Source organism: Mytilus edulis, chromosome 12 (genome assembly GCF_963676685.1).
Source record: "Mytilus edulis chromosome 12, xbMytEdul2.2, whole genome shotgun sequence".
NCBI lineage: Eukaryota > Metazoa > Mollusca > Bivalvia > Mytilida > Mytilidae > Mytilus > Mytilus edulis.
The window spans coordinates 1,638,112-1,654,037 of NC_092355.1; the positions used below are offsets into that span (position 1 = coordinate 1,638,112).

At 32.8% G+C, this 15,926-nt stretch overlaps 1 protein-coding gene across 2 annotated transcripts in view; it reads left to right on the plus strand.

Moving 5' to 3' along the window:
* The window catches only part of LOC139499401 (uncharacterized), a 333,926-nt gene extending 319,674 nt beyond the window's left edge, over positions 1-14,252 (plus strand). The window contains exons 1-5 of one of the 2 annotated variants that reach the window (XM_071288079.1): positions 8,296-8,380; positions 9,836-10,058; positions 10,392-10,519; positions 12,610-12,770; positions 13,628-14,252. In XM_071288079.1, coding sequence (XP_071144180.1) covers positions 9,855-10,058; positions 10,392-10,519; positions 12,610-12,770; positions 13,628-14,160 — 1,026 coding nt within the window. In that variant the 5' untranslated portion in view covers positions 8,296-8,380; positions 9,836-9,854 and the 3' untranslated portion in view covers positions 14,161-14,252. Of the gene's footprint in view, positions 1-8,295; positions 8,381-9,835; positions 10,059-10,391; positions 10,520-12,609; positions 12,771-13,627 lie in introns of those variants that run through there. The other variant, XM_071288080.1, reaches the window with a different exon arrangement.
* The last annotated feature ends 1,674 nt before the right edge of the window (positions 14,253-15,926 follow it).

Here is a 15,926-nt window from a genome sequence, read left to right on the forward strand (position 1 = left end):
TTGTTTAGATCTTGTTAGTCCCTTCTATATTGAAAGTCAAAAATATCAAAGATGTACTTAATAGGTGAAAATTTAAAAAAAAAATCTAGAATTTAAAACTGATACTTTTTTAGTCACTGGAGCATAAAATAAGCTAAAGATATTAACTGGTTATAAAGCTCTCTTTCAAGATATTTAACTTTTTAAAAATGCCAGAAAAAGTCTGACTATTTGCATTGGTATTATTTGGGTTTCATATCAACAGAAACGAAATCTAAAATCTGCTTCAATTTTGATAAATGACCTTTTATGAGCTATTGAAGCCTTATATGAAAAAAAAAGAAATGGGTGTTATTGCATGGGCAAAATATTTCACCTTTAATTGTAGGAAAAAACAATGAGTCTCAACATCAGATAAAAAATTATCCGTTACGAAACTTGACCTACATGTAAGTTCATCGGTTAGAACACGTACGTGGTACACATCGAAGATATAAGTGATGAAAGTTTTATTAATCAAAAACGTTAACGACCTTTCAAGTTCATGACCATTAATTAATTGTTCCATTGATATACGGACATGTTTTTTTTCAAGTTTACTTCATTTTTTCAATGATAGATACATTGTATTAATTTTGATAAGTGCCGGACATTATTGTTTAAATCAAAATCACTTGAAAATTCAGTTTCATTTGATATCCGAGCATTTAAAATTAATTTAAATATACTTATTCCTACTTAAGGTAGTTTAATTGCGGAACTACTTTTCATAATGATAATGGATAGGTTTTAAAGCTGTTCAACCATCAATTAATTCAATATGTAGAAAGGTGTACAGAGGCTGATGTAGGGGGAGGGCAAGGGGTGCCCTTCTTTTTGGAAAGATTTGGTAGATTAGATAGGGAATTGTAAGACATAATAGTGTCCTATGAAAAAGTGTCCACATGGACACTTTTTCATGGAAATTTGATATTTAATAATGTCCATTGCCATGGAATGGTGTCCCTCAAAAGGACAGATTTTTACTGCTAACAATATGAAATAGTGTCCACTCACAGGACAAATTTTCATAGTAGTTGCTATCAAATTGTGTCCTCCAAGGGAAGTAATACAAAGGTCATTACAAAGTTTTATTATACTTGAATTTTAATTAAAATATGAAGGATTGATGAGAAATTGACCAATATAAAAATGTAAACAATTCTAATATGACGTGCTTCTTTCGCTTTGTAAACAACACCGTGATAAAATTCTCCATATATCTATACTTAGCGCAGACTCAGAGATATACATAATAATGGCTGTTACAATATACTTCCCATGTAAATCCACATGTATTGGAACCTATTTGTAAACCATTTGCCGATTTTTTTTTTTTTTTAAATTGCAGTTAAAAAATACAAAATAACTTATTCTAATTCATGCATAATAAAAAGGAGTAATGCACAAGAGCTTGGAGAAATCAACAAAATAAAAATAAAATAAAATTCCGCGAAAATCTTTTAATGTTTTTGACGCATTTAAGTCATTTCAAAACATGACGTCATACAAATGAAAACGCTACAGTTGAACGTTTTCTAAAAAGTGAACCATCGAAATTCGTATAATATTATATTAAAATTGATTTGTAAGGTAGGTTTTGTTTTATTTTCTATTCTATTGCATTTTTCGCATATTTACTGATTTCAGCAAGTCAACATGGCGGCTCCTTAGTTACAAAATGTCAACTTTGGATTTGACGGTAGCTTACGAGAAAAACATGTAAATTAAAAATTGGCAAATGTTGGGTTTGTGAATTTAAAGAATTAAACAGATTTTTTTTTCTAGCGGTTATTCACTAAATAATCCATGCAAGCTACAGATTTTATGAATATTTGAGCTTTATCGAACCGGGAGTAAAAAAGAACAGCCACACACACAGCATACCTTCCATCGCTTCAGGTTTTTAATGACCGTATTTGTCCTTTTAGAATCGAAATAATTCATGGAAGCCATAGATTGTTGGAAATTTACACATGGCCTGGGCCGTGATATTCGTTAATTTTATCCCTCGCTAACGCTCAGGATAAAATTCGAATATCACGGCCCAGGCCATGTGTAAATTTCCAACAATCTATGGCTTCCATGAATTATTTCTTAAATAAATAATGGATGGAAGTGAATAAAGAGAAATTTAATGTCTAAGAAATTCCCAGCAAATGGTAATGACAATGAAAGAATAACAATAAGAAGGAAGTGTAAAATAAAATATGAAGAACTTTATAATACTTATTATGTCAGATAAGAAGGCAATAGAAAATAAATAATGTCCATTGCCATGAAATATTGTCTCCTAAGTGTACAGCATTGTAAAGCAACAGTTATGAAATATGGTCCATCTGCAGAACAAATTTTCGTAGTGAATATTATTTAATTGTGTCCTCAAAGGAAAATAAAATGGAACAGCATCTTACATGTATATAATTAAAAAAATATAGATATGAAGATAAGGATGGTATGAGTGTGAATGAGACAATTTTCATGTCAAAGTAAGAATTAATTCAAGTTTGTAATTAAAGTTAAAATGCGTCCAGTAATAACAAGGCAATGGATATCATTTAATACTTTAATCATATCAAAAAATGCCCTGGCGGACACAATGTCCTGTGAATAAAATGTCCACCTGGACAATATTATGGTAGTGAACAATGTCCATGTTCATGGACACTTTTTCATACCTGAGGACATGTTTTCATAGGAAATTGTGTCCAGGACACATTTAAATAAGTAAATATTGTCTAAATGTGTCCGGTGGACATTTTTTCATGGAGGACATTATTAAATCCTACAGAATCACTGAAACATGGATGAAGAGTGCCCCCTCTCATGAATATTTCTGGATTCGCCACTGAGTTTTACATGTTATAAATTGATATGTATACCCACACTGGTTTCAGTATATGAATATAAAATATGAGATTTCAACTAAATATCAGATTTACACAAAGAAATATCAACTTAGATTTTAAATAAGGTAATACCGCGATTGTCCATTTCACCGGTGTTGATTGTTTTGTATACACGAATTCAACCAACTGAGACAAAGTAAGTAAATAAATAAATTTATATAACAGTTATATTTGAGTAGGCATGGTTTATAAAACAATGTCATATTATTATATCAATCGAACTTTTCATCGATATACAACATACAGATACAGAATATAAACATGCAATGCCATGCAATATATTAAAAAAAATACACCCGAAACATGTGAAATGGAGCATGGAAATATACTGAACAACGTAAAAAAAACACAACTTCTTCTAAATTGCAGTATATAACATCCCAGGAGCGGATCCAGAGGAGGGGGTTCCGGGGTATGCATTTGAATGGGGACATGTAATTGGAACCCCCTCCTTTGTCCTGGGTTAGGAACCCCCCCTTTTTAAAATGGCTTGATCCGCCCCTGCATCCTACAACAATTACTGGTTTCTTTTAAGAAATTTGCAAAGGTATATAACGTTTCAAACATATTCACACCAGTGGCGGATCCATGGGGGGGTCCGGGGGTGGAACCCCCCTTCTTTTTTGGACGATCAATGCATTTGAATGGGAGCATATAGTTGGAACCCATCCCCTTTACTCTGGGTTGGGAACCCCCTCCTTTTTAAAATGGCTGGATCTGCCCCTGCACACATTATAGAAGTTATCAAGTTAGTCTTTTCCAGTTTTATCAGGAGAGTATATTAACGTTAGATATACGGCTCCAAAGTTTAATACATAAACTTGAGAATGAAAATGGGGAATAGGTCAAAGAGATAACAACCCGACCAAAGAGCAGCCAACAATGTACAGTATGTCAGCAAATACTGAGAGCATATATTGCTGCTACAGTGCAATGGTAAAAGGTATATTTTGAGCTGCATATGAAGGCATAAAACTTTGCTCAGTGCTCGGAGCACAAAAATCATGCTCGAAACATGAAATCCAGCAATTTGATTGGTTGATATTCGAGTCTGAGTACAAAAATCATGCTCGAAAGTTTAATGACCGTGAGGCCAGTAATAATTTTAACCTCATTAATCTAAAGGGATTTTATTAGTAAAATTTATGTTTTAGCATCATCCATCATGATTAGTTTGAAATTAGGTCTCAAAAAAGACATCTTTGTAACACAATTGTCAAATTTAAATTTATAGCAAAACATCTTGTCACTGGAGTTAACTGATTCTGTACACACCTAAGATTGATATGTAGATATTTTATATACATGTAGATAAAAAAAGAACATTGATCATGAGTTTAGAAAAGTTTCTGTGCGCTATAGTGACTAAGCTGCCAGCTATCTTGCTAGCCAGGTTGGTCCAGATGGTGTTTTACTGGACCAAAATGTTAGTGGTGACCTGTGTTCCTAGTACAAACTTGTCACACTTCTGATTAGCAGTGGACATACAGTTGAAGGTCAAAGGTTAATGGAGAGGATAAAGAGATTTTCTTCAGGTACTTATAATATATATATATATATATAAAAAATTCAATTAAAAAATTAATGCTACATATTTGTACTGTTTTTGAATGAATGTGTCAATGATAACCTCGTAGAACAGTGTGAGATTCTGAAGCTTAAGGCTGCAACCGAGGAGAAGATAAAGATTAAAATTCAGTATCAGTAGATAAACTAACACATTTTCATATTTAGGACCAACTCATTTTAGCAATGAAAAGCTTTTTAAAGTTATATTTCTAAATACATTATAATAATGGAAAACCCATGAAAATAAACAGTAATTTGGTATACGTAGTGATATACAGTGTAATACAGAAGTAAAATACTTTTTGACTTCTGTAATGCTCTAAATCATTACTGTGAATGCAATTATTTCCGTGGGTATTTGATTTCGTGGTTTTGCAAATCTCTGCACAAAAAACCTCTAGAAATTTTGTCAGTGGTTGAACATTTGTATTTGTGGTTCACCTGCACCCACGAAACTAACGAAAATTGGTATCCAACGAATAATAATTAATTCACAGTAGTTTGACATGGTTGAGCTGGTGTTTTAAAAGAGATGTGTAAGTGCAATATGAGTTCAACTCATTGTTGAAGGCAATACGGCAACTGATGTAGAGTTGTCTCACTGGCAATCGAACCACATTTTCTTATTTCATATATTGTGTACATTCTTCTTATTCAAAAACTAATAAGCAAGTTGTTCAACTATATAAAATTACATGAAATAGAATAAAATAAAATAAAATAGAATAGAATAATAGACGGATAATAATAATAAAGTCAAAACTCACCATTTTCATTCAGAAATCAATAAGAAATAAAGTTTTTCATTTTCGGCTTTCATTTGGTGCTGAAAATAGTAATTATCAAAAACAAATTAAATATTCATTTTAATGAAAGTTGATATATGAAAGTATGACAATGCAAGCCATATATTATACAATCTGCCCCACTCAGATGATGTAAGTAGATAGACTTTGTATAGCCGACTATACGGTTCAGATTTTTCTCATTGTTGAAGGCCGTACGGTTACCTATAATTGCTTACATCCACTTGATCTGAACTTTAATTCATTTGCAATCATTTTCAGGGGCGGATCCAGCCATTTAAAAAAGGGGGGTTCCAACCAAGGACAAAGGGGGGGATTCCAACTATATGTCCCCATTCAAATGCATTGATCGTCAAAAAAAGGGGGTGTTCCAACCCCCGGAACCCTCCCCTGGATCCCCCACTGATTTTTCAATTTTGTGGCTGGAGTTTACAGAAATGTAAAATGGTCAACAATTAAAACAGAAAAGAGAATAACGAGTAGCTAACATAAAGCTCCTTTTAGGAATAAAGCGGAATAAACTTTGTAACGAAATTAATGACGATTAGAGAAAAATGGACAAGGAGAATTGATTGATTGTTGGTTGCTTAACGTCCAGTGGCAAATTTTTCATGCATATTCAGGACGAGAACAAGTTCACAATAAATACAAAGAATGGAGAAATGAAGAAGCCTATTAAAAAAATATTAGAAACTATATAGCATAAGGGTTGTAACATGGTTTAACCGTGCGCACATTTTTAGAATGAGGCGTTTCAACGCTTTATAAACAATGTACTTCGGTCAACACTTTGACACTCAAAAAAAATTTACAAAAAGAAGCATTCAATTCTTAACAACTGACATAAAACAGGTTTATTGTTCTTCTGCAAGTTTACGATTTTATGTTTTACAGTTAGTTGATAGTTGTTAGGTATTACAACCCCGCATACAATATTTGTTAAATTCATATATCACCATTTTAAATCTTTAATTGTGATATCATCAGCTTTGACCTTTTACGTCGCATTGCTAACAAAACTTACCTATATGTAATAGCGAGATGTGTATCCATTAACTGCATGCATCTGTCCATTTATGGAACCTGTACGAGAACTCCTGTACACATCACCGTAGAATTACTGGTTCATTATATTTTACAATACAGGAATTATCAAAACGTTTAATATCATGAAGCTCTTGATACTGACATGATTTCATTGGTTAATTAAATTGCTGTTGAATTTATCAAGTATAACGCGTGCTAACAAAGCTGTTGTATTCTATACGGAAATAAAATATGATATTTGGTGTTCTTCGCTTATTTTGACAACAGAGACATATGTTTCTCCGTTTACACCTAATCCTGTCTTTTTCTCCTAGTGAATAGAAAAAAAGAAGATGTTTTATGAGTGCCAATGAGACAACTCTCCATCCAAGTTACAATTTGTAAAAGTAAATCCATTATAGGTCAAAGCACGGTCTTCAACACGGAACACATCACACCGAACAGCAAGCCAAAAAGGCCCCCTAAAATGACTAGTGGGAAACCATTCAGACGGAAACACCGACGTTCTAAGCTATATAGAAAACGAGAAACAAGACACACTTATGAACCACATCAACGAATCAAAACTACTGAACATCATATTTCTGACTTTGGACAAATGCAGCCGTTTTAAACGTTTTAATAGGTACTGTATCAACCTTCACCCTTATCTAAACAATAGTGTAACATCACAATATAGAAAGACACACTGTGTTCAATTTTCGTCGAATACGACTTATCACTCTATTTTGTGTTGCCTGTGCAACGTTTACACGACAGTCACCCTAAAAGAGCAGAAATAGCCTACGTACGCTTCTACAGCACGTGAGATGATTAAATTGACGTTTGCCTTTTTGATGAAAAAAAAGGTAAGATGCAGGCAGATTGCTTCATATTATGTTTGATTTGTTTAGATCGTGTTGGTCCCTTCTATATTGGAAGTCAAAAATATGTACTTAATAGGTGATTGTTTTTTCAAAATCTAGAATTTAAAACTGATACTTAAAGTCACAGGAGCATAGGTTATTAAAGTAGCAAAATAAGATAAAAGTATTGACATGCTATGAAGCTCCTTTTCAAGATATGTAACTTTTTAAAAATGCCTGGAAAAGTCTGACTCAGACTTGTACCTATTATTTGCATTTCGTATTATTTATGTTTCATATCAACAGAAAAAAAATCTAGAATCTGCTCATGTTTTTTTTTTTTTTGTAAATGACCTTTTATGAGCTATTGGAGTCTTATATGAAAAAAAGAATGGGTGTTATGGGGCAAAATATGTTACCTTTAATTGTATGAAAAAAACAATGAGTCCGAACATCTGATAAAAATTAATAAAACTTGACCTACATGTAAGTTCATCCTTTAGAATACGTACATGGTACACATCGTTAATATAAATGATGAAAGTTTTATTCATCAAAAACTTTATCGACCTTTCAAGTTCATTATCATATATTTATTTAATTGTTCCATTGAAATATTATACGGACATACTTGGTTTTTTTTCAAGAACACTTCATTTTTTCAATGACAGCTATTAATTTTGATAAGTGCCGAACATTATTGTTTAAATCAAAATCACTTAAAAACTCAGTTTCATTTCATATTTCAGCAACAAAAAAATAATTGAATATACTTATGCCTACATAAGGAAGGTGGGTTAATTGCGGAACTACTTTTCATAAATGATAATGGATAGGATTCAAAGCTGTTCAACCATCAATTAATTCAATATATAGAAAGGTTTACAGAGGCTGATTTAGGGGGGGGCAGGGGTTGATTAGTATAGGGAATCACTGAAGCATGGCTGAACTAAGAGCGCCCCTCTCATGAATATTTCTGGATTCGCCACTGAGTTTTATAGGTTATAAATTGATATGTATACCCAAACTGGTTCCTGTACATGAATATAAAATATGAGATTTCAACTAAATATCAGATTTATACAAAGAAATATCAGCTTAGATTTTAAATAAGGTAATTCCGAGATAGTCCATTTCACCGGTGTTGATTTTTATTGTATACACGGATTCGACCAACTGAGACAAAGTAAGTAAATAAATAAATAAATATAACAGTTATATTTGAGTAGGCATGGTTTATAAAACAATGTCATAATATTAGATCAATCGAACTTTTCATCGATTTACAAGATATAGTATGCACACAATATACAGATACACAATAATAACATTCATGCAATTTATTATTAAAAATAAATACACCTGAAACATGTGAAATGGAGCATGGAAATATACTGAACAACGTAAAGAACACACAACTTCTTCTAAATTGCAGTAAGTAAGTAAGTAAAACTTTATTTGGATTCGGCATATTGACAAACAGTACAAACATAAGCTCTAAAGAGCTTTTCACCTAATATATAAACATATGCAATAACAAAAAAAACAAGGCATGTAGCATGCAAAATAAATTATAAAAAGCAGCACCAAAAATTAACTTTAAGAGAATAACATATCCATGTATCTTGCAAAATACCAAAACATATATATGAAGCACAAATTTTTTTTAAATTTGCAGTTTAAAATTATTTTTTTTATACCTAGTCAGTAGACAGTTTATAACATCCTACAACAATTACTGGTTTCTTTTAAGAAATTTGCAAAGGTATATAACGTTTCAAACATATTCACACATTATAGAGGTTATCAAGTTAGTCTTTCTTAGTTTTATCAAGAAAGTATAGTAACGTTAGATATACTGCTCCCAGGTTTTATACATAAACTTGAGAATGAAAATGGGGAATAGGTCAAAGAGACAACAACCCGACCAAAGAGCAGCCAACAATGTACAGTATGTCAGCAAACACTGAGAGCAAATATTGCTGCTACAATGCAATGGTAAAAGATATATATCTTGAGCTGCATATGTACACCAGTAATAATTTTAACCTCATTAATCTAAAGGGATTTTTATAAGTTTAATTTATGTTTTAGAATCATCCTTCATGCTTAGTTTGGAATTAGGTCTAAATAAAGACATGTTTGTAACACAATAGACAACTTTCGAGTTCGATGCATTTCCGTCAAAAACTCTGGTTTTAGTGAACATTCGTGCGTTTAGGGGCATCGCCACTTCCATTCCAATGTTGAGCGAGTGGTTGGAAAATTATAATACTATATTGCACGATTTATTCGGAAAACTAAATTCTCATAATTGACAATCAGCACTGCTGTGATTAGGGAATTGAGCTTAAGTACCTACGAAACAAAAATTATTTCTAGTTTATCCTGCACAATGACGATCACTTAGACGTTTGATGAACGTTGATAGTGCAGGGATACAGGCGACCCCTTCTATCTGGTAAATGACGTCACAAAAGCGCGCCTAATTGACGAGTTTTTTTTTTCGGTGACGGATGAATTCGAAAGTGGTCTATTGTCAAATGACAAATAACATAGGGAATTTATAGCAAAGCATCTTGTCACTGGAGTTAACTGATTCTGTACACACCAAAGATTGATATGGAGATATTTTATATAGATAAAAAAGAAAATTGATCATGAGTTTGGAAAAGTTTCTGCACGCCAGTGACCAAGCCGCCAGCTATCTTGCCAGCCAGGTTGGTCCAGATGGTGCTTTATTGGACCAAAATGTAAGTGGTGACCTGTGTTCTCAATACAAACTTGTCACACTTTTGCTCATCAGTGGACATAGCTTAGAAGGTCAAAGGTTAATGGAGAGGATAAAGAGAGATTTTCTTCAGGTACTTATGATACGAATGGCAAATGATTACCTCCTGGAACAGTGTGAAATTCTGAATGATGAAACTCAGGAAACAATCAGGAGACAATGAACTATATATTAAGGACCAACTCATTTCAGCAAGGAATTGCATTTAAATTATATTTCATACATATCAAAATATATTGAAAACCAATGAAAATAAACAGTCATTTTGTAGTGATATGCAATGTAATACAGAAGTAAAATACTTGTTGACTATCTACAATGCCCCAAAACATTGTTTTGAAATGTTTCTATATCTATATAATAAAAGTCATGACCTAATCTATGACATTGATATTTTTGTTCACAGACAGATGGTGATTTTGTATCATTTCCTGAAAAGTCGGGGAGAGAAAGAAAGAGTTCATCGTTTCCAATGTCACACTTCTGGATTTACATGAATAATTGGATAGCAATGGGAGCACATAGATCTGGCAGGTAAGCATTGATGCATAGGTGTCTATCAGACAATATGCCAATAAATTGTTTTTCAGCAACCAACTTACTTTAAACCTTGCGCTTGGGTTGATATGACAAAGAATCAAAAGATGCGGTATGATTGCCAATGAGACAACTCTCCACAAGAGACCAAATGACACAGAAATTAACAACTATAGGTCACCATATTGAATTTGGCCTTATATTGGGAAATATACATATAATGAGTGATGTGCGTCTGTCCTGACATTAGGAAATCATCATGTTCATCAACATTTCAAGTATCCACACTTCAGATTTAAAATTATCTGTACCAACCCTCGTTGATTAAAGCACTAGGGGTGAGGAAGTGCTATAAAATTTAATGTCACTTAGTCTTAGTTAAAGGTCACATCAGCAATTTTCAATTTTGTAAGGTTTGGGTTTCAGGTTTTTGTTCTGTTCAGATTTTATAACTTGGTATTAAAACTCAGATCTGTCCACTGCTTTGATGCATGACAACGTATTTTATGTAAAGAAGTAAATTTATGATAACTTGGTCAAAGGTCAAAGTCACATCATAACTGAACAAAATAATTGATTTGCTGAATTCCTTGCAATCGTTTCTTTGTATCTGTTTTAGTGGAGCTTATTAGGGGAAGACCATTTGATATTCTGGCGGGGGGACAGGAGGATTTTGAAAATAAATAACTCAGCCTTGATAATCACAAAAATAAATGGTTTGTTCAGTAGTAGTTTGAAAATAAATTATCTGACTTGCAATGTATTGAAAATAAATAACTCAGCAGGTATAATCGAAAGTATGAGATGGCACCAGATTCTTCATAAATTCATCTTTTTCCCCAAAAAAATCGGGAAACACTTCCTAATTTTTTTAATAATAAAAGTATAAATATTATTTAAATATACTTGAAATGTTTGAAAATTGGTTTCATAAGAGGTATATTGTTTCAGAAAACCTTACCTCACTTTTATTTTAACAGGGCCGTAACTACATTGAGGCAAAATGCCTCATGTAGGAAATTTCAAAACCAAGCGCTTGTCTCCATATCAAATTGTGTTCACGGCGAGTGCCTTTAAGAAGCAAGTTCTGTTTTCCCTCAGACGTAGCCCTGAATTTTTTGGATCAATGTTTCTTATTTATTTGTCTTTGGTTTATTGATTCCCATTCTACATTCTGAGTGTTGCATTCATTTTGTAATCTAGTAATTTTGTTATGAACTTGATCATGAGTTTAACAACCACACTATGTGAATTCCATTTTTGTTTTATCATGCACATTTGTCTTTTGGTGTTGTCCCTAGAAACTTGAATTTATACATTTTGCTTTGAGACCAAAATATTGTCAAAAAATTATTAAAACAAAATTTGCATTTTCAGATTAAGAAAGGGTCTTCGGACACCCAGAAGGCATGATTTTGCATCATTTGTTCTATAGCTTCTTGGGCCTTTAGTGGCTCAAAAACCCTTTAAAGAAATTTGCCTCGTTCAGCTCGGCGATATATGTTTGCCGATACTTTTAAAACAGTCTAGCTACAACCAAACTTTAATACTATGAATGTATGCAATACATGTGTACATGTAGATATGCAGTTGGGAATATGCAAGATTCATTTCTGCCCAGGATGATGATTAATTCTGATTAAATGGTACATAATGACTTGACTATACATGTATTATTTATAATACACAAATCATTTAAAAATTGTATGTTTTTCAATTATCATAAATATAGTTGTGAAAATGAATAATCAGTCCCTTGCTTTATGGAAATGAAAAATCTTGCTTCAATAGTGCAGAAAATGAATAATCTGTCCTTTTAGTTTACAAAAATAAATAACCGATCAAAAACAAACCCTCCTCCCCCCCCCCCCCCCCCCCAGAATATCAAATGGTCGCCCAATTAGTCTTCTGCAACATAATACTGGCTTACCCCTTCCTACATACATTGTATGTACCATTAAAAAAAACCTGAAAAATAATTCGTCTTCGACATGGTAAAGATTGAACTTAGCTAAAGCACCAATATCTTAAGTATTTTTTGCTGGCACTATTAAATCACAATGAACTGCTTTTTTTTCTCCTTTCAGATTTGACATTTCAGTACCTGCATACAATTTTTCCAAGTCTTTCTATAACACAGAATTGAAAGCAGTCTGTGTCACAGAAAAGTTTACAGAGATTACAGAGGAATCTACTATGGACTGTCTGTCTACATCACATTTTGGACTACTTTCACTTTATATGGGAGGTAAGGTCAGGTTATAAATAATAATAATTCTAAGACTTAGTTTAGACCTTTATCTATATTCATCTTTTAAAAGTTAATAAAAGTATTGTATTTAATCTTCTTCACTGTCAGTTATAGTTAACAGGATAAGACCATGCAGGGATCCAATAATCATGATAACATGTGACATCTTAAATCTGAGCTTGGCTACTTATTTTTTTTCCCAAACATATCCGCTTGATCATAGAATGAAATTCAAAACAGTGTAGCTGTGGCCATTGATTGACACATCAAAATCATCCATTGACTGGGACAATTTAGGTGAACGTTTGTATGTAACGACCAATGCTCACTATGTACTTTTTAAAGACACTTAAACTATGGGGTCACCAAAGGTTCTCAACACCTAAATAAAGTAATTTGAAAAATTTATCAGAAATAACACGATATTTTGATTTATATCAATTATATAAATCAAAACACAAAGGTTATTCCTGATTCATTTTTCGAATTATTTTATAATTAAAGGCGTTAAGAAACCTTTGGTGACCCCACAGTTTAAATGTCTATCGTAGGTACGTCGTGAACAGTGGTCGTTACAGACAAACGTTCACGTAAATTGTCCCAGTCAATGAATGATTTTGATGTGTCAATCAATGGCCACGGCTACACTGTTTTGAATTTCATTCTATATAGCATTAGGCTACCAAACATTCTGGGGGAGCTACTAATTGAAAATTTAGATTCCACCTCTACAGATACTTGTTAAAGTTCAAATATCAAATCCATACATTTCCTATGTCATAATTCCTAATGTTTTTACATCACAGTAACATATCTTTCTAAATCAATTAACTAACTTAAAATTTATATTTCAGATATAAATACTGCCAAAGATTGCGGAGAAACATTACTTTATTTTATTAAAGCACAGCCTAACATCGAAAAAGAATTATTGCTACGCATGTCTGCTAAGACTGGTTCCTTGCTCACAGCTAATCCTGACAACATGGAGCCTTTTTATAAGATCAAAAAGGATAGTCCCAATCAACTGTATTTCTTTCTTGGTTACCATAGTATTTTTATGACCAAGTTGTACCAAGCAACACAGGATACACGATTTCTTGACAGTGCTGTTCAAATCTTAGACTTTTCTTTGACTTGTCACGAAAGCATGTTCTCTTTTAGTTTCAGTCATAAAGTAGCATATGCTGCAGCACTGGTTGCAACCGAAACAAAAGACGACAAATATAAACAAATGGCTATCAGAATTTGTGAATTTTTACTGTCAATACAAACAGACAATGGACTGTTTGGTAAAGATTTTGAACCAGTTGACAAATACGACCAATCTGCTGAAATAGCTATATGGTTACGGGAAACTGCTAGTGAACTGAGTAGAAAAACTTAATTTATTTTGACTTTTTTGGTTTGCAGAAGTCTTTTCTTTACAAGTATGAACTTTTAATTACATTAAAAAGAAATGTCATTCTTATTGTACAATGTATTTGTGTATTTGTACATGCCAAGTTTTGTTGGCCCTGGTACTAGTAATTTAATTGGACAGGTTCAAGTTGAGGGACTTTCAGTTTGATGTTGTGGTCAGTTGGAAAGGGCTTAACTGTTCAGATCGAAACAAGGCATACACAAAACTAAATAAACATAGTGTTTATTTATTCAAAGTTAAGTCTATGGAATCTAAATGAGGTTTACAGGCTGTTGATTTAGTGTTAACGTTAAACATCACTAACTTCTTATTTTCCTTACAGAAAGCCTATCTTAGCTTTTCGATTATGAAACAACATACCGCTCAGTAAACAAACGTTTATGCAGGACCAAAACAAAGAGGACAAAAACTAGTTCACTAAAGTGACCACAGCAGTCTGTTTGGTGATTTGGATCTCTCGACGTATTAAACTATTTTAAGATGTCCGTGTCATATTTAAGATATTATGATTCAACTTCATTATTTTTTAGCTCACATGTCCCGTAGGGCCAAGTGAGCTTTTCTCATCACTTGGGATCCGTCGTCTGTCGTCCGTAAAATCTTCTCCTCTAAAACTGCTTGGCCAAATTTAACCAAACTTGGTCACAATCATCATTAGGATGTCTAGTTTAGTCATGTGTTCGATGACCCAGCCAACTTTACAAGATTGCTGCCATGGCTTGAAATAGAACATAGGGGTAAACTGTAGGTTTTGGCTTATATCTCTGAAACCAAAGCATTTAGAGCAAATCTGACACGAGGTAAAATTAGTTATCAGGTCAAAATCTATCTGCCCTGAAATTTTTCAGATGAGTCTGACATCCTGTTTTTGTGTTGCTGCCTCTGAATTGGAAATTAAAATGAGATTTTGCCGTTTATTTTTTGGATATTATCTTGAATATAACTATAGATACAGATAAACTGTACAATTACCAAAATTATCAGTTGACCCATTAAGGAATAATTGCCCTTAATAATCAATTTTTACAAAAATCTTCTTCTCTGAAACTACTAGGACAAATTTAACCAAACGCGTCCCTAAACATCATAAGGGTAGTTTAAAAATGTGTCCGATGACCATGTCCGTGAACCAAAATGGCCGACATGGCTCAAAATAGAACATAGGGTGAAATATCGTTTTTGGCTCATATCTCTGAAACTAAAGCGTATAGAGCAAATCTGACAGGATCAAATTGTTCCTTACTTCAAAATCTATCTGCCGTGAAAATTTTCAGACCAATCAAGCAACCTGTTAATTGGTTGCTGCCCCTGAATTGGTACTTTTAAGAAAATTTTGCAGCTTTTCGTTATTATCTTGAATATTATTATAGATAAAGATAAACTTTGAACAGCAATAATGTAAGGCAAAGTAAGACCTACATATAAGTCAAAATGTATGTGTAAGTAAGTCATGGAGTATATGTGTTTAATGGGACATATCAGGCGGAACGGAAAAGAAATTTAAAAAAAGAAAATACGAGTGTTTAAAGTTTTAAATCCTGTTTTTTTTTGTATTGGTCTACTGTGGCAAATTGCCTACATGTATATTCCGCATCTCTTTTCTTTTTTCCCTTTTGAATATGATACAGTGGTATATGTGTAATGAATTTACAATGTAAAATGAAGAAATTACAAGGCAACGCGCACCGACTTATAATACGGTATTATGTTTATATGTTTTGTTTTACAAA